The sequence below is a fragment of the Arachis hypogaea genome, chromosome 2 (assembly GCF_003086295.3).
Source record: "Arachis hypogaea cultivar Tifrunner chromosome 2, arahy.Tifrunner.gnm2.J5K5, whole genome shotgun sequence".
Classification (NCBI taxonomy): Eukaryota; Viridiplantae; Streptophyta; class Magnoliopsida; order Fabales; family Fabaceae; genus Arachis; species Arachis hypogaea.
The window spans coordinates 98,313,054-98,333,473 of NC_092037.1; the positions used below are offsets into that span (position 1 = coordinate 98,313,054).

General features: G+C 32.9%; 2 protein-coding genes, 1 long non-coding RNA gene and 1 pseudogene across 3 annotated transcripts; 3 read left to right on the plus strand and 1 right to left on the minus strand.

The window, feature by feature from the left end:
• Positions 1–1,146: 1,146 nt before the first annotated feature.
• Positions 1,147–5,421, minus strand: LOC112755352 (probable LRR receptor-like serine/threonine-protein kinase RKF3). Its single transcript, XM_072221587.1, has one exon. It carries the CDS (start codon positions 3,157–3,159, stop codon positions 1,396–1,398), a length of 1,764 nt encoding a protein of 587 aa, XP_072077688.1. The 5' UTR covers positions 3,160–5,421; the 3' UTR covers positions 1,147–1,395.
• A 4,461-nt stretch (positions 5,422–9,882) lies between these two features.
• LOC140173089 (uncharacterized) lies at positions 9,883–12,239 on the plus strand. Its single transcript, XR_011874717.1, has 4 exons — positions 9,883–11,094; positions 11,262–11,472; positions 11,903–11,960; positions 12,066–12,239. It is a non-coding gene; the product is annotated as an uncharacterized lncRNA (long non-coding RNA).
• Positions 12,240–12,431: 192 nt separating this feature from the next.
• On the plus strand, positions 12,432–13,657 carry LOC112755359 (VAN3-binding protein-like; annotated as a pseudogene).
• A 718-nt stretch (positions 13,658–14,375) lies between these two features.
• On the plus strand, positions 14,376–16,293 carry LOC112729256 (uncharacterized). The gene is made up of 2 exons (XM_025779553.3): positions 14,376–15,254; positions 15,539–16,293. The coding sequence occupies exons 1-2, from the start codon at positions 14,456–14,458 to the stop codon at positions 16,069–16,071; spliced, it is 1,332 nt and encodes a 443-aa protein (XP_025635338.1). The 5' UTR covers positions 14,376–14,455; the 3' UTR covers positions 16,072–16,293.
• The last annotated feature ends 4,127 nt before the right edge of the window (positions 16,294–20,420 follow it).

The window sequence follows — 20,420 nt, forward strand, 5'->3', positions numbered from 1 at the left end:
GACTAGTCCGATATTGGCGAGCTACTAGATTTGAAGATATTCCATCATAATTTTCTAGAATTTCTGGTATTTCAATCACGGCGGTTTGAATTCTTAAATTTTGACACTGAAATTAATTAAAAAATAAAACCAGCCACAATACTGAAGAAGTGAAGATTATCATTGACTTATTGTCAATTAGTATTTTCAGAATAACACCAATCAAATCACATCATAAGAAAAGTTTTATAAACACTTATTTATGTCGGCAAATGTACCAAAATAGTACATGAATTATTATGTTGTGAGAACCATTTCTTATACTATCCAAAACAAGATCCACTACTCATGTGCAATAACTTAAACCACATATTAATAATTTAAAAAAAAGTAATATTACACATAAGTTTTTTTAATGATAACTACTCATAATTAATGTAATCAGATGCAACCTGTATTAACCCCAAAAAACAAGCCAAAATGTTTCGCTTTACTTGACAGAGACATTAAACATTAATACCAGCTTCTCTTATTTTAATTTCAGGGGAATGACAACTATGATTTAATAAATATATTGCTCGTCTCTTCTTATTTATTTTATCTATCATAATTACTTTTTAATAAATTATTTTTTGATTTTCTAGTATATTCTCAGTCCTCTCGTTTTAATTTATTGTGAATATAATTTTTATTTAAGAGTTTATAATTAACCAATCCAAATTAATTACTTTTTAGTAAATCACTAGATCGATTTGTTTAAATACAAAATATATTAGTCTATTACTATAATTTTTTTTACATTCTTATATTAATATATTTAAGAGTTTAATTAACATGTATCTTTAGATTTTGTTAATGACAAATTTTTTAATTTTTTATTTTAATAAATACAAAATAAATATATTGAAATTTTAAATTTTGTATTTTTTTCTATAAAAAAATTAATTGATAACTTTATCATCTATCCTTAAGACATACACCTATTAGCCAAATGCTATATTTAAATATAAGTAATTTATATATATTAACCAAAAAATGATATATAGTAACAAATAAATATGAATAGAGAGAATATTAAACATGCAATTATGCCCAAAGGTGACAACATGATATAGTTAGCAAAAACAAAACCGAAGTGTAATTAATTGGCATTGAAAACAACCTACCAAACCAAAAATCATTCCCCTTCTTTCATATATTAAGAGCATTGACATATTTCAAGATTCTCAAAAGTGTAAAATTGAAAAATTAGGTCTAATATCTAGCACTAGAATTCATGAAAACTTGATCAAAGTATAGCTCAAAAAGAAGTATCAAAATATGTACATTTGATTCTATAACAGATAAAAGAAATTAAATTATAAATGTATAAACAAAATGTTGCTAAAACTAGCCAGAATTTGAAGAAGAAAAATGTCATTCTTCTATACTCAAAATCTTGGAGCTTGAACTTCCATCTTCCTTAGAGTTATTAGAAGAATGCTTATTACTTCCAATTGTATAAGCTTGGTACCCTGTAGGACTAGATAGTCCACCAGAGCCGCCGCTGCCGCCGCCGCCACTACTACTGGCCGATCTCTCTATATCAACCCTTCCGGCCACCAGAGGGATCGGCCGATCCGGTATAGCCGGCACCATGTTCTCCTCATTATCTCCAACATCTTGATCCGTTTCCATCATCTTAACAACTTGATCCATAGTAGGCCTAGCATACAATTGAGGATGAGAACAGAGCACACCAATCAAAACATATTTCTCAAGAATCTTGGGTGACCCAAGTTCAGGCATTCCATCTTCAATCACATCTAAGGCCTTGTTTGTTCTAACCATTGACCATGCCCAATCGGTCAACGCAGAAGGTTGACCGTCATTGCTCATTGAAAGTGCTTTCTTTCCACTTAGAAGCTCAAGAAGCACAACACCAAAGCTGAAAACATCACTTCTCTCTGTTAATTGACCATACAAAGCATATTCCGGAGCCACATAACCCATTGTTCCAGCTACCCTTGTGCTCATATGTGTCATACCTTCAGGATTAAACTTTGCTAGACCGAAATCGGCTACCTTAGCCTCGAATTTTTCGTCTAAAAGAATGTTACTTGCTTTGATATCTCTATGAATTATGGAAGGTTGAGCACCATAATGCAAATAAGCAATTCCTCTAGCAGTTCCTAGTGCAATCTTTTGCCTAATTGGCCAACTTAGCTTATTATTAAGCCCAATTGAAGAAGAAGAACCGCCGCCAAATAAATGGTCATGAAGGCTACCATTTTTCATTAAATCACAAACAATGATTCTTTGGTACCCTTCTAAATTTGTTGTGGCACTGCAATATCCTCTTAATGCAACAAGATTCACATGCCTAACACTTGCAATAACCTCAACCTCATGCTTGAAGCTGGAATCACCAGCAGCAGAACAGTTCTTGAACCTCTTCAATGCAACCTCAGTTCCATCATTTAGCAACCCTTTGTAAACGTTGCCATAACCTCCTCTTCCAATTATGTTATCTCTTGAGAAATTCTTAGTAGCTTTCTTAATATCCTCAATACTGAATCTTATCAAAGTAGTGCTCTGATCCATAGAAGAATAATCCAAACCCATAACACTTGAAGAAGAAACCAAACCCATTTCAGCAACACTAACATTTTTACCACTCAACTTTTCATTCAACTTCCACAATCCCAAAACCACGAAAACCAAACCCGAAACACAAATAAAGGTGACAACGACAGAAACAACAATCTTCTTCTTGTTCTTCTTGTTGTTAGAATCACCCAAAGGCGTGAAATCAAGGGAGAACAAGCACTTTGCAGTGCCAGGGTCAGAAGGGCCAAAAGCGTTGCTAAAAGCAGCAGCATAAACAGAAGGCAGAGAAGTGCAATCACTGAGATTCCCAAGAGATTTACCAGAAGCTGGTAAAGAAGACAAGCTTGTAGTGCAGAGTGCGCATGGCGAGTTATTCTCAAGGGACTGGTTACAACTAGTATCCACATTTTGAAGCACGGAAGAGGATACCAACGATTCAAAGCGTTGCCTTGTGGTGATGTTGACGCAACCTTGGGAAATTGAAGCGTTGGAGAATCCGCATGAGGATTGAATATGGAAGGTGGGGTCGAAGGAGTTGATGTAGGATTGGAAGTTGGACCAGCATGAGAGGGAGGCGGAGAGGGGTGGCATGAAGTTGTCGGTGCGGCGGAGGAGGTCGGACTGGAGGAGGCGGAAGGATTGGCGGATGAACTGGCACTTGGTGTTTGTGACGGTGGTTCCGGAGGCGGCAGAGTAAGAGGTTGGGGTGTTTCCGGTGCCGGTGAGGGTGTAGAGTGTTGGGAATAAGACACAATTCCCCCTTGAGAAAACACCTTTGACAGAGAAATAAAATAGACACAATCACAACACAAGAATTTAACGTGGAAACTCCAATTACCGGAGAAAAAACCACGGCCGTTGTCAAATGACAACCAGAGAATATCACTATGTGAAAATTGTTACAACACATAGACTTCTTTCTCTCACCGGCACCCCAGTACACCCACACTCTTTCAAAGCAAATATCTAACTACACCTCACAACACTCTCTAATCAAAGAGTACAGAGGAAAAGAAAAATCAGATACAAGCTTAAAGTGTTTCTGACTGGTGCAAAAACAAATGGAGAACTTAGCCTCATATTTATAGCCTAGGCCACCCACTCCATTTGCTATCCTAAGCAATGTGGGACTAATTCAACCAAATCCTAACAATCTCCACCTTGATTGAAATAGTCACACATCTTCAGCTTCCATTGTCAACACCGACAATTCTTTGCTGCCATTGTCTATACCGACAATCATAGTTCAGAGAACTATCATACTCCACCATGAAAGTATACTCACTTGGAATTAGACCACTCCAAGAATTTCGCCTTGGTACAGATCGAAACCTTGCTGAAAATTCATGGTGCAACTTCCAAATTGGCTTTTCCTGGAAGTTCTTCAGCCATCGACCTAACTCCGCCACACACCTTGCATCTCAACGCCAACCAATGCCCGTGTGCAATTGTGGACCTGATTGCCACAACTCATCCTTATCCATGGCAGTGCGGTAATACCATGAGGATACTTCTTGTCTTCTAGAGAACATCATCTTCTCTCATAGAGAGAGCAACCAGAGATCTTCTCCTTCAACGCCTTGTGCAAACCTGATTGTATCAACACATCCTTGACTTGTACTTGCCACAAGCCAAAATTGATTCTTCCATCAAATTTCTCTATTTCAAGCTTCACAGCACTTGAATATCCTGACATTGTTGCAACCGTATACTGGAATATTATAACTCAACTGTAGACCGTGCACTAGGAAGGGTCCCCAGGAAAGAGAGGTGGGTCACAATGGACACACTTAAATACCAAGTCTTTCCTTAGCCAGAACCTTTTCCAAACTGCACTCTCACAGAGTCACACTGCCTTCCAGCAACAACAACAGCAACCAAAGATCAACCTCAAGCCACAGGACAAAATTCTTTTCTGATGTGGAAGGTCAGACTAGGCTGCAACCACAGAGCATACTAAGAATAAATCCCACCGAACCGAAGCTCTGATACCACTTGTTGGGAATAAGACACAATTCCCCCTTGAGAAAACACCTTTGACAGAGAAATAAAATAGACACAATCACAACACAAGAATTTAACGTGGAAACTCCAATTACCGGAGAAAAAACCACGGCCGTTGTCAAATGACAACCAGAGAATATCACTATGTGAAAATTGTTACAACACATAGACTTCTTTCTCTCACCGGCACCCCAGTACACCCACACTCTTTCAAAGCAAATATCTAACTACACCTCACAACACTCTCTAATCAAAGAGTACAGAGGAAAAGAAAAATCAGATACAAGCTTAAAGTGTTTCTGACTGGTGCAAAAACAAATGGAGAACTTAGCCTCAACCTTGGGAAATTGAAGCGTTGGAGAATCCGCATGAGGATTGAATATGGAAGGTGGGGTCGAAGGAGTTGATGTAGGATTGGAAGTTGGACCAGCATGAGAGGGAGGCGGAGAGGGGTGGCATGAAGTTGTCGGTGCGGCGGAGGAGGTCGGACTGGAGGAGGCGGAAGGATTGGCGGATGAACTGGCACTTGGTGTTTGTGACGGTGGTTCCGGAGGCGGCAGAGTAAGAGGTTGGGGTGTTTCCGGTGCCGGTGAGGGTGTAGAGGATGGTGAAGTTAAGAGGGCATGATGATGATGAGGGTGGTGGTGGTGGTGGTGGTGGTTGTTGGGAGAGAGATGGTGGTGGGAGAAAGAAGAAGAAAAGGAAGAGGGGTAAAATGGTCATTTAGAATAATGGTGGTGGTGATGACTGATGAGTATTGAGTTGTTGTTTCTTGTTTGAAGAAAGAGTTGGAAATGGTGGGGTTTTGAGGCTTCAGAATATAATCACATGTTTTTGAGTGTTTGACAATTCACTTTATACAATCTTAGCTTATTATGTAATCAAAGGTACTATTATAATCAAAAGTGAAAACTCAGTATAGGCAATTTTATATAAGATTAATAGTATATTAAATAATTTTTAATTATTAATTTTACAGAAAATTAACTGTAAATTTTTATCATAATAGAAACAACAAAAACTAGCACACAAATATCATATTCCAAAGTTTAAAAATATTATTTATATATCAAAAATTAATAATTATTTATATATTATTTAATTTATTTTTAATATGTATTATATATTAATAGTTAATTTTAATATATTTATTATAATTATTCTAAGTTAGAATTTTAGTTTTTTTATTTATTAAAATGTAAATTTAAATTTAAATTATAAAAATAAAAAATATTAGTAGATTAACACTTTTTAGTATTAGCTAATATTTTAGATTAATATTTTATTTTTATATTATTAGAATTTAATGTTTATGAATTGATAATTTAATTAATATATATAAAAAAATTAGTGGCCAAATGTTAATAAAAAATAATAAAATTTGTTAGTTATGTAATATTTCTCATAAAAATAAATTATAAACTTTAATTTCAATTGGTGATACTTGAGAATTAACTCTTAGTTACCTTTTTTTTTTTAAATCTGTCTTTGATTTTTTGTTTTGCCAATAATGCTATTTGCTTGTTAAAATAGATATAACGGATAATGTTACAAAATTATCACAATTTATTATTTTTTATTAACAGCTAATCAATAATATTTAAAAGTGTTGATATATATGATGCTAAATTACTGAACTAAAAATATAAACTTAATGGCTAAAAATACTGATTAACATAAATTAAAATTACTGGCCTTTAATTTTTTTTTCATTTATAAATTAGGTCAGTGCAAATGACGGGCAATTTGATGTAATTGTACCAGTGTGGTGGTTGAATTGATGTCAAATTTTTTTAATGTCCATATTAATAACGTTGTAGAAATTTTGCGTGTAAATGAAAGTTGCATTTAGATTTTACTCTTAGAAATTTTATTGATCAATTCGATTGTGAAACAAAAAATTATTGATTTTTTATGAAAGAATATATAAGTTTAATTACGTCTAAGAGTTAATTAGTGTTTTCCCCTTAATAATACTAAGAAGAGAAAATACCTTACAATAAACACGGAAAAACATTGAAATTCATCCATTAAAGTGCTTACAAATAAATAAAAAATATTTATTATTAAAATTACCATATTTAATAATAAAAGAAAACGATAAATAAATCTCTGTTCTTTTAATTAAAAATACAAAAGTATTTTACAATTTTTAAAACGCGAGACATCTAAATATTTTTGAATGATCTATTTGTTTTTGTATATTCTAAATCGATAGATTTAAATATTTTGTAGTCTACAAAATGAGAGATATTTTTATATTTTTAATTAATTAAAAATATATGTGTTTTCAAATGATAAAGACAGATATCTATTTATCTTATTTCTCTAAAACTAAATATCCAATATGGTGCATTATTAGTGTAACAGAAGAGGGAGGATAACCACCTTAGAAAACACCTGAAAAAATGACTTAATAGCGAGGTGTTAAATTATAGAATCATATGTGATAATATTACTTTATTTTATTATTTATTTCTTTTGAGAGAGCTTAATAATTGGTGGTTGACTATGGAGGGAAGGTGTTACATTGGTATGGAATAAGAACCTGAGAGCAGCCAATTAAGTTGACTAACTTATGTGAATATGAAGGACAAAATTGGAGGCACAGAATTAATCAAAAAGGTTCCTTCCTCGAACCCAACCTTTGATTAAGTTTGTGTGAAATTGATGTTTTATACTTTTATTAATTGATTGAATTATTCATCATCATGTTTTTTTGGTATGCAAATAGAGATATGGTATCTATCACTTTACTAGTTATCCACTATCCACTATCAATTCATCTCTTCAACTTTGTCTTTTTTTGTCATTTTCTCCTATCTATTCCTTTTTTTAATATTATTTTAATAACATCTATTTTATTTTTTTCCCACACAATCTAGAAGGTAGTCACTAGTCAATAGTAGATCACAAATATTAATTTGCTACCTACACGTGCAATATCAGCCACCGAAACAAGCCTATGAAAATTGAAAGGAAATATTATTCAACAATATATATAATTATATTATAGAGACACACACTACGTAACTAGGATCTTATTATCAAGAATTATGATTCTTTTCAAACCTCAAAATAGACTATTACTAAATAATGGAATAGTGTTATCGGCGTGGTTAAGAGAATTGGATCAAACCTTTCATAGTTCGATTAGACTAATCCAAAATCAGCGATTAAATGAGTCTAGTTTTTAAAATTAAAATTATTTGACAGTAAATTAATTAAAAAAATAAAATATAAATTAAAATAAATTATTATTAATTTTTTAAAAATATATTTTATATATAAATATATTATTTTATTATATCTAATTTAATTATAATTAAATTTTAGTTAAATTTTTAAATTTCTAATTTTATTGGTTGGTCACAAATTCGGTCCTAAAAACCTTGGTTATTTCTTATCATTCTATCAAGATTATTAGATATATAATTAAGTTGGATTTGGTTTAATAATTAATTTATTAATTTATTTAAATAAATATAAAAATTTGAATTCTATTTTATATATACAGTAATTTATTAATTAATAATTAATTCTTAAATAAAATTTGGTATGATCATATATAGTTGTGAATTAATTCTTAACCTGTTGCTGCTGAGTTAGAAGATACGATATAAAAAAAATTACTATATATATTCACGCACATATTAATTAATTCCTCCCTGTTAACTCAGTTTCAATCCACATATATAAACCACGTATTGATACATCCACACATGCAATTTGTTTATTATTGGATAGATCAGATCAACTGAATAATTAATCACAAGCTATATATATATATATATATATATATATATATATATATATATATATATATATATATATATATATATATATATATATATATAGTTTTTCTTATATTCTTGTAATTAAAAATAAAATTAGTTTTTTTAAATTAATATTATTTAAATTTAAATATGTATATATTTAATATTATATTATTAATAAATAGTCAAATTATTTTTTAAATTTCATTATTTATATCTTCTTATTCTTTCACTTTAAATGTTTAATAAATTAAAAAATATATTATATACTTTTTATACTAAAATATCTTTCTAATTTATTATGAAAATATTAACATATTTTTTTGAATAATTTTGCAAAAGAATTAAAGTACCACTTTCAATATTTTAATAAAAATAATATTTTATAATTAATTTTTAAAGACTAAAATATTATTTTCAATTTAAGTTTGTTTAATTACATGAGGAATTAAAATTTAAAATTGATTTTAAAAAGAAAAAATACTCACAGAATTTATTATAAGAGACCAAAATGGCCATTTAGCAATAATGACTAAAATATTGTTATAATATTGATTAAGGTTGTTTGATTGTATTAGAAAATAAGAATTTGAATTTTATATTAAAACGACTAAAATATCTTTATTATTAATACCTAAAATATTAAAACAATTTTTAAGATTAATCTTAAAATTTAAGTGTCACGACTCATCTAATCATGACTGGCGCTTAAAAAAAATCTTTTTAAACAATTCTCAAAAATCGATATTACAGAAAATAAAAATAAATAGAATTTTTTATCATACTAAAAGGTAACACATCCTCACATCATATTTAAAACATATTTAACATATTTAAAGAAAATTCGACTTTAATATTTATAACAAACTAAAACATGATTTATTAATTTTATTTATTAAATATTTACAAAACAGTATACTCAAGTCACTAAAATTGACTTTTGTCTGTGTTACATAAAGCAGTTTAACAAATCTAAAGAACTTTCAAGTTATTTATTAAAACATTAAGTCTTTGAATTATAAAGGACTTACCAACTCAATAAAATTAGAACGAAATTGATGAAACAAGATTAGAATCAAGACCTATATCAAAAAAAGAAAAAAGACAACAGAGTGAATTTTACAACTAAATGATAAATAGAGTATCTATAGCCCTACAAAAAACTATTTATAAATAATAAATTCTTAGTTAAAATAAATCCACTATAATAATAGTGATAGAAATATATTCAAATACATTAATAATTAATTATAAATATTAAACACTCAAACTTTTTAATTTTATATATGTAGCAATTTATTAGTCAATAATAAATCTTTAAATAAAATTTAATACCATAATTATAAATTAATTCTTAACCTGTTGAATTAGAAGATGTGATAAAAAAAAGTACTATATATATTCTCGCACATGTTAATTCCTCCCTGTTAACTCAATTTCAATCCACATATATAACCCACGTATTGATACATCCCCAAACACACACACAGACATATATATATTGCATTTTGTTTATTATTGGATAGATCAGAACAATGAATAATTAATTATGTTCATTTTGCCGGGTGACGGAACGGGTCAAGTGAACGAGGTGGAAAGAGATGTGGAAAATCTGGACCTGGTTGAGGAGTGGATGGACCTCCCGGGTTCGTGCTAAAAAGTGAATGTCTGAGATCTTCATATAGATGACAGTAAGGTGAGGAATAGTGACGTATTTCGAGAAAGAGTAGGGCCTTCTCCTATATACCCTAGATCTAGGGCAAGTCCCACAAGAGCAGATTCGTCTTTTAGAAAGTTTTCTTTTTCACTAACTGTCAGGTGCTATGCTGGAGGGGTGGAGGTGTTGGGTGGCTCTCCCGGTTTGGGTTGTCCGTTGGGACGGCCGTCCGAGTCAGAACAGTGTCCCCAACGCGCCAGCTATAGCCGTGAGCGTCGTTGTTGGCGCGTTCTGATCAATTGTATTGTCGGAATTACATTACCAGGGAAGTGTGGAATGTTTCCGAACAAGAAGATGCAAAGGAATTCGGGAAATATTTATTACGAATGAAAGAGAAGAATCAAAAATTTTTTTTTGAGCTTGAACTCGAGGAGGATCAATCGATTAAGCTGACTTTTCGGGCCGATACAAGAAGTAGAGCTGCCTTTGAGTATTTCGGAGATGTTATTTCATTTGACACCACTTACAATACAAACAAGTAACAAACTGTCCCGGTTTATGATGCTAAATTAATGTATTTTTATGAATCTGCCGCAGAAGTGTATACTGGGTGTCTTTTGGGTGTATAGAAAGCATTTGTTGGGTGTACCTAATGATTTTTCATTCTGCACTATGGTAATTTGCTTCAGATATAATTTGGTTTGTAATTCTTTTGTCGGAGTGAATCGCCATCGTGCTCGTCACTGCTTTGCATTTTCTCATCGTTGCTTCTGAAGTTGTCTTCCTCTCTGCTCGCGCGCCGTCATGCTCGTCTCTGCTCGCGCGCCGTCGTGCTTGTTGCTGCTCGTGCGCCTTCGTGCTCGTCGCCACTCGCATCGCCGTCGTGTTAGTCGCTCTGCATTTTGAGCTTCTGAACTTTTCTCTGCTCGATTCCAATTTGCTCGTCTTCTTCTACTTGCGACGTTTTGCTTGGCCCCTGGCTGGGTGCTGATATGCTCTGCTCCCCCGTGGTGCTCGTGCTCTTTCCATCACAGATAGGCTCCTTACTTTACTCAGCTTTGTTATGGCTGAAGTTGACGAAAAATTTTGGTAATGAAAATTTTTCTTCTTTTATGAGAAATTACTGTTTAATTAATTATGATCCTATTAATCACTGCAATGTTTTATTTTTATTGTGTATTCGCCGGCCTATACTTTAATCACTAAATTATGTCAATTTTAGTGCTTGAAAAATTTAATTAACATTAGATTCATAGTTATTGTAGGTGTTGGAGTTGGCTGAGAATGCTTCCAGTTCAATCAATTTACTGCTAGGTTTTTCACAATGCTTCCAATTACCTTCACTTTTTCTTTTTCTCTGCGTAACTAAACTTACTTCTTCAGGGAGGAGGAAGAGGTTGATAGATTTAGCAAAATTTAAGAGAGTTTCTTGACAAGTTCTTCAACTCTCAGTATACTTGAATTCATGTTAGTGGTCCAAACTTTTATACTTTGAACTTTCAAGAAAATAAAGCAAGCCAATTAGTGATGTGTTGTGTGCAGTAGAGATTCTTTTTCTCTCCATTTTTTACATTGATAAATTCCTATCTATAAACTCTGCTTCTCCATGCTCGGTGCTTTAGTTTATCGGCATTTTTTTCATACTCATTGCATCGTAGGCATTCATTCAACGCCTTTCTTTATCATATATCTTATCAAACTTCATAATTCTAATTAATTGATTAATTAATTATTGTGTCTTTACTTTCTTTTTTCTGTCTGGTCATTGTAAAGTTTTCAAGAGACAATAATTTGCTATATGTATAGGCAGGTAATTTTTTTTTTCCTTTCAAGAATTCACACCAGATGATGGAATTCTTTATCTGTATTAGTTCATCATGGTTTGTAAAAACTTCAGGTGATGCTGAAAATGAAGAGCAGACATGTTGCAGGAACCATTACCAAAAAGAAAAAGAGTAAGCTACCTTTGGCTTCACAAATCACATAATTGTTTTCCTTGTATATAGGGATAATCCTGATCATAAATAGATACTAAATTCTTTGTAATATTGAATTTGCAGTTGTTGTGCTAGATATTTGCACAGACTTACCAGCATGGCCAGGGAGACAGGAGGGAGAAGAAGAAAGAAGAAACAAGAACTCACAATGCTCAACTGCATGCTACCATCTCAGAGCTGCAGTGGCTTCTGCTGTGGCAGCCATCCCGGCTGCAATGGCTGCTTCATCTACACCAAGCAAGGATGAGAGGATGGCCAAAACTGGCGTGGCTGTGGCCTCTACAGCCACATTGGTGGTCGTGCAGTGCGTCGAGGCTACTGAGGCAATAGGGGCTGAGAGAGATCACCTAGCTTCTGTGGTTAGCTCAGCTGTCAATGTCAGCTCTTAAGATGATATCACTACTCTTACCACTGCAGCTGCAACAGATAGCACTCCTTGATGACACTGTCAAGAATCAACAAGAGTATAGTTGAATTGTCAATAAGCCGCTTCATAGGACAAAATGTGTCTTGTGTTCATGTTGGCATGGGTAGTGTGACACTAAGAGATAGTAATGATGACCCTGATCTTAATTATTAATGTTTGTAACTCTAAGAGGAGCAGCTACCCTGAAGGCAAGAGCATTGAAAGAGGTATGGAACATTGCTGCAGTGACACCATTAGAGAAAGGCAGGGGAGGATTGGAATTTGTGGCAAAGGTACTACAATTACTAATAACAATAATAGCAACAATACTAGCACAAGTGATGGTGGGGAGATTCTTAATGGAGAAAATTTTCTAGGCGTCTGCAGCCAAGAGCTACTTGCTAAGGGAAGTGAATTACTCAAACAAACCCGCAAAGGTAACACAACATCAATCACAAATGTTGCTGCTAGTATTAAATCAATTTTATTTTGTTGGCAAAATGACTTGACATAGTAATGAATAATGATGAAAACTGCAGGTGATCTTCACTAGAAAATAGTTTCTGTTTACATACATCGAATAGGCCAGGTAATTTTTTTCCTTTCAAGAATTCACACCTAATGATGGGATTCTTTATCTGTTTCAGTTCATCATGGTTTGTAAATTTTTCAGGTGATGCTGAAAATGAAGAGCAGACATGTTGCAGGATCCATTACCAAAAAGAAAAAGAGTAAGCTACCTTTGGCTTCACAAGTCACAACATTGTTTTCCTTATATGTGGGGATAATCCTGATCATAAACAGATACTAAATTCTTTGTAATCTTTGAAGTTGCAGATGCTATGCTAGATATTTGCAGAGACTTACTACTGCTTGATGATGGCGAAAAGTGGAAATACTTTGGGTTGAAGACAGATGCAAGGGGAATTGTAGAGATTGAGTGTAGAAATCAAGGGGACTATGATATCTGGACTCAAGGGGTCTCCAGGCTTCTTTCCATTGTTGCACAAAGACAAAACAGATTTGAAAACTGATCCATGCATCTTACACTAATTACTATTAATTGAGTCTCTAGTTACTGCTGACTACTGAACTAAATTCAAATTATATGCATTATAATTCATTTTGCATATGTGTAACCGTAGATAGACAGACTGAACTCGAGTGAACTTTGTAAATTAAGCAAAAATCGTCTACTGTCTGAATTTGTGCAATTGTAGGAGTTTTATTTATTTATTTATTTGGGTAACTATGCCTTGTCTCAAGTCCCTATAATTCTTAAGAATTTCAGCTGAGGATTTATCTCTTTTTTTAATTTTATTGTGTACAAATTTATTTAATAATTAAATGATTATATATGTCTCTTTTGTATTTTCACTACAAAAACAACTCTTATTTTTACCTTTCAATAGTTGCATATTTAGTTTAGAGGCAACATTTATATGGGTTGCATAATTAGAAGAATAAGCAACGTTTCCAAGGGTTTCATATCAATCTGACAGATAACACTTTAGTAGGTAGCTAAGTCAAATTAATAGGCAACATTTTAGCGTGTATACTAAAAAGAGGCAACGTTTTTTGCTAGTAGCTGAAGCAGCATGACAGTTAAAAGAACAGGTGTAAAGTGTTGCCTAAAACACAGTTCAAGAGTTGCCTACAGAAGCGTTGCTTTTAAAGCAAAAAACCTTGCCTTAACCTAAGGCAATGGCCGCATCAGCAAGGTCTCCAAAAACGCTGTCTCAAGTCTCAAAATGTTATTATAGATCAAAGGCAATTTTTTTTTATCAATTTTTAGACAACATTTTTTAAATATTGTCTCAACTCTAAAATGTTATAGTAATTTTAGGTTATTTTATCTTTAATATATAGAACCCTAATAGTTTAATATAGCAATATAATTCTACTTTTAACTCCAGGGGAAATTAAAATAATGAATGTTATTTTTAAACCACATAACTGAGCATGCACTATTTGAAAAGCCTAAAATTGATGGTCTGTACACTGACATTTGTATATAAAGAAGGTGGTGACGGAGGAACAGAAAGAGATGCAATACGTGTGTTTCAAGACGCTAGACAAGTTTTATGGAATCGACGTCTGCAATTTGCTTTCTCCGCCGAAGGAGTTGGAGGACCAGGCGGTGCTGACTTGGGATTCTCTTCCTCCGATTCCAGCTGCTTTCAAGGCTGATCTTCCGCCTTTCTGCGTGCAGCTTGTGGAGTTCGACTCCAACTTCTATCTCGTCGGAGGTCTTCAAAATCGTCCTACCGGCGATGCTCGTATCGGTCCTCCTTCGGTCAAAACATTCGAACTTCGTCTGGACGAAGATAATGAGAAACAGAAGCAGAAGCAGTTAACGTTCAAGGAGGTGGACTTAATCCATGAACCACCAATTTGCTACGCCAAGAGGGTGTTCGACTACGAAAAAATTAAGGGGGATTATTATTTCATCCAGTTCGATCCCATGATGCCTAAAATATCAAAGGATTCCTTCTGGGTTCTGCGCTCACAAACACATGACTGGCAATCTCTACCGTCTCCTCCCGACTTGGGCCTCGATGTTTATGATGTATTTGAAACAAATCATTTTGTGTATGGTGAAAGAATATATTTTCAAACCATTTATATGACAGATGATGCATTTATGGAATTTATGGAATTAAAGAGCAAAACTCCTTCACCCAATGTTAGAGACTTTGAAAGCGTGCTCTTCTATTCCTTTGATCCATCCTTGGGAGGTGGGACATGGACTATACAGGGGGGAGCTGATGCATTCATAGAATCTTTCAGATTTACTGTTCAGGGCAGACAGCGCTTCCACCGTCCCATTACACTGCCTCTTCCAGGTATCATTGTCAGCAATTTCAATCATAATGACTTAATTCGTTTGTTTGTTTCTCTAATTTATTTATCTTTTTTATATGGTGGATCAAAAGTTATTTTTCTCAGCATAAACATACTACAATCGATACGGAATTGAATTGAATTGAAATTTTTATCTGCTTGGCCTGGGATAGTTGGTTAAAGTACACAGTTTAATTGAATTGAGTTTTGTTAGATCATTAAGGATATTTTCAGCAGTGAAACGTATAATTGAATTGAAATCTAGTCCTTATGTTTTTTGTTGCAGTCCGCGGGGATTATAGTCTTCATCTCTCTACTTCTCACATTGAAAGATCCGATCATTTTGGTGAATGGGAAAATGGGTATAAAGCAATCTTACATGCCTTGTTTGTGAACGAAAGAGGTGTTCGATTTGTTCAGCCAATCGAGGGTTGTTTTGAGGGCATCCAACCTGCATTTTATGCTGCATGTCCGGCTCTCGTCTACCTTGGTAACAATATGGTTTGTGCCATGTTAATTGGCTTTCTAGATGAGCATCATAGACGTAGATGTCCATTAATTTGTGTTTCTATATTTTATTTATCTATCATGGAGGATGCTATTGATATGGATTACATTAACAGTTCTGCTTCTCAAAAGGTTCATAATTTTTTAACTGTTAATGTAATGAGGAGAAATGTCTATTCCATGGTAGATTATTTGGAAACACATTTAATACTGAGAGACGTGTACCCATTTATAGATGAAATTAAGGAATTTCTTTGGAAAGAGTCAAAGGATCCTCTCTCTCCTGTGTCAAAGAAGCCAAAGCTCATCTAGAGTTATTTCCATTTTAACATCTTTTATTCATGTTTTGCTTAGGTTTTCCTTGGATGTATTTATGGTTTAAGAATTAAGAAGACATGATACTTCCAACTGTATTTTGTGGATTTGGAAACTTCACACTGAAAGAATTGGATTGAATTTTTGAAAGAATTCCTTTGTAATTCAATTCTCACAACAATTGTTTAATTTGGGATGAATGTAATGTTATTAATAGTATTTATGATTTCGTTTACTTTCGAGTTGTGGCGTTGCTAGCTCTGGCTGTATTGAGGCTTGCTTGAATATGGGCCATGGCTTTTGGTGAAGTGATAGCAAAGCTGAGCAATCTTGGTTACTTTCAAGCATTGAGATTGTGAATGTTTTGGCTTGATAAGCACTTGGCTATGGTTATTGCATAGATTCAATTATTCAAGCTATGAATATAGTAATTGCTTGAGATTGTGGCAGCAAAACAAAGTGCAGTTTACCATATGGAATTTTAAATTTTGCATGCAAAGAAAGTCTCATTAGTGAGAGATAGAGGAATTAAAAAAAGATACATAATACTATAGCTCTTTGATTACTTCATAAAATAAATTGCGTATAAATATAATCATACTTAATAAATGAAGTTTTGTGTTATATCAATGCATTGTTTCAGATTTATTTGTTGTCTTATATTGCTTTGCACTAGAGAGATTGTCACTGAAATTTACTAATCAGGTTAATAATCTGTGTTTTCACAGTGATAATGCTGGCTACTAAATTAGATAGCTTAATTCGGTACAAATAGTTTTTGTTACTTGTATTGTCACAAATTATAACAAGAGTAACTTCATCTGCTATTTGCCGGAGCAATCATTTAATAAGCATGCCTTTTTGACATAGATTGATGACTTAAATATTTATAGTGTGACAGTGAATTAAAGTGAGATGAACATGTTTTAGGTTATCAAACTCTGACCTTAGTTAGTTATTGTTGTGTAAACCAAATGAATGTCTACAATTTTCAAGTGTGGAATTCGTGTTTTGCTGATGCAAGCAAAATTTTTCTCCAAATGTTTTAACCTTTTCAATAGAATATAGAAGCAAGCATTACTTTATAAGCATAAATATAGTGTAATGATATGGGTGTCATGTGTGTGCGTTTAATTGGAATTTTGGTAAATGTTCATATTGTTACATTTAATGTTTCTTAAACATTAGTTGAGATTTTCCGTGGATATCCTATTTTCTTAACTGGCAGGAAGTATTGTTCTTATGTAGATTCTAGAAATTAATGATGCCTATATATGAATGCTAACAAGAACTTTTGAAGATTGCTTCACAAGGAGCGAAAAATAGGCATTGTGTTTGTGACTAGGTTCAACGGAATGTTGGTATTGATTGAATAACTGAATGGTTGGTGGATTTACTAGTAAGATAATGCTGGGAACACAGTATAGTGGAGCAACAAGAGTCAAGAACAGAAATTAAAAGCAAATTACACACGTTACTACCAACCCCAATAATGGTATCAACCTTTTGTTATTTTCGGCATTGCCATCAACAACTAGAGAGAGTACCACCAAGCCATTCGTCAGAGAACATGAAGAATTTGTTGATTATTTCCACGACTCCTGAACCATAATTATTGAATACTTGATCATTCCTCTCTAACCAAATTGTCCAAATGAATAATGCTGGAAATTACCAATAGTTAAAAGCTGAAAGAAGAAATCCTCTTAGAAACTACATATCCTCAATCAAATTTATAGATACTGCAGATATCTTACATTGCTCAAATCAAGGATCTAAATAGCTATATTATAGCCATAAATATAATTGAGTGGACGCAATTCATTCTCTAGTCTCTACACACTACAATATTATATTGAGTGTCAATAAAATCTGTTATAGCCATTAATATAATGTCTATGATCTTTATCATAGAAATATATATAGACTAGAATACATGAATACAGATTAACTAAAACTTGTGTACATTTCTATTACACTGGAGCTGATTTTTTTATTTGGGTCATTTTTTTTCCCTTATGCTTCAACCAATGCAGGCTTGTGCTCATTTGGAAGTTAGTATAAATTTGAGCATTAATGTAACGTGTTTTTTTTTTCAAGTAATATTCTAAAATAGTTTCCGAATAATTTTTAGTCAAATAATTTAATCTTCAACAAATCTTTATTACTAAATTGGTCTCTAACTTTTTATTTTATCAAACATATCAATCTCTATGTTGAATTTTAATAAAAAAAATTAGACAAATTAATCACTGTTATTATTTAATGAAAGACATGACAGTTTTTAGATTTTTTTTTTAAAAATTTCTCAAATTAGTCTCTTTATATAGATAAATAATTTAATGTTAAAATTGATTTATCTAGCACAATAAAAATTTAAAAACTAATTTGATGATTAAAATTTATTGAAGGTATAAGTGTCTGATTAAAATTTTCTTAAGCACTGATTTGAGATATTATTCTTTTTATGTAAAATAATTTTTTTTGTCATTTCAAAATAGGGACATTAATTTATAAAATATTAATGATACAGTACATACATTAGTTTTTAGAATATTTTTAAGTTGAGTAAAAGTTCAGAATAATTCATGAATTTTTATTTTTTATTCAAATCGGTCATTAAAATATTAATTAATTTAATTTCAATCTTATAAATACATTGACATCTTTATTAATATTTCAAACTCGATCTACAAAAAAAAACTTACATAAATCTTTGCTAACTTAAGTATCGGAGTCTTTTGTAGGTACCATTCTTCACCTGTTTACAAGAAATTCGAATGACCTCATCTTTATACGAGAAGACGTCTGAATTTTCACCATAAAAGCATCTAAATCTCACGTTCAGTCTTAAAGCACACTAATTTCAAATAAGCCTTAAAATATATGTTTTTATTAGATATGAATAAATATTTATTTATCTAATATTTCACCGAAATTTGACAAAATAATTAATTTCTGCAACAAAATAAAAAACAAATACTGATTTAGAATTAAAATTTATTGAAAATGAAAATATCCAAATATTGGTCTCAATATTCAAATGTTACTCAAAGTCAAATGTAGTGGCTATCGACGTGCGAGGACAACCAGATAAATAACGACGTTAAATTAAAATTCGGTTTGGCTCGATTGAAAATCCAGTCACTCAGTCATCTAGTTGGGTTTGCCATCTTTTAGACTGTTTAAGCATTTGACCGAGTAAAAACTAATTCGACTTGTCCAATTTTTATCAAAATCGATGATCCGGCCCATTTTTTGAATCCAGACATGGTCATGTTTATTTTTTTTCTATTCGAAGAACGACCCGTTTACTTTTCAGGGTTGGAAAAAAACTAAAAACCCTCAAATATTTCTCAAGGTCAAATGGAGTTAAACCCCATTTTGGTCCCTGAGATTCACGATTTGCACCAATTTAGTCCCTAACTTACCAATTGCACCATTTATGTCCCCGACTTTGTTAAAATTGCACCAAGGTCGTCCCTAGCCTCATCTCCAGCCAAATTAAGTGGCTCTGGCAGTGACATGGCACTGAGAAGCCACGCTGGGTGCCACGCTGGAGTGCAATGTTGGCGCTAAAACTCTGGATGGATGGAACGGCGTCGTTTTATGTTTGTTTAGAAACAAAACCCAAATAACCCAAGTTCTATGATCACTTCATCTTCCTCTTCGTCTTCTGAAAACCAAAACAATGCACCATGAAATCCTGAGTGCTGGCCATTGTATAGGATTTGAAGGTTGAAAACGTTTGGCTCCGTGGAGTTCGTTGCCACTGTGACAGTGTTGTGCGGACGTTGTTGGTGAAGGAAGGAGAAGCAGTTCATTGCGATCACAGGAAGGTACGTTTGAATTCAAAAAAAATAATGCTTTTCAACAAAAAGAATAGCATCAATGTCTGTGTTTGTTGAAAATTTGATTTTGGTTGATGAAAGTTGAAAGTTTTTTATTATTTGTTAGGGTTTTTGTGTGTAGTGGTGAAATTTTTTCCATGCTCTGTTTTGAATGCAATCTTAGTTGGGTTGGTTGATGGGTGTTTCTGGTGTTTTATAAGTGGTTGAATGTCAATGTTTGTTTTTGCATGTGTGAATCTGATTGTTTAGTTCCTCAATTTGGTTTTTTGCATAATGCAGATGGAGACTTTGATGGATATCATGTTCCATCATGGGGGAACATTTAAAAAAATGAAGATGGAATACTAGTGTACTCACCAGATAACAGAACTTGCTTAGGAGATTTAGACGAGGACACGTTGGATGTGTTCTTCGTAAGGAACTATTACAAGGAACTTGGGTATGACAACATACTTCAGTGTTGGTGGCTGCCTCCTGGGAGGAGCTTAGATGGTG

Bases quoted from the DNA above. Each gene is read 5' to 3' on its own strand.
- LOC112729256 (XM_025779553.3), top strand. From the start codon at position 14,456: ATGCAATACGTGTGTTTCAAGACGCTAGACAAGTTTTATGGAATCGAC. The intron at 15,255-15,538 runs GTATCATTGTCA...TTTTTGTTGCAG, and splicing joins CATTACACTGCCTCTTCCAG to TCCGCGGGGATTATAGTCTT.
- LOC112755352 (XM_072221587.1), bottom strand. From the start codon at position 3,159: ATGCCACCCCTCTCCGCCTCCCTCTCATGCTGGTCCAACTTCCAATCC.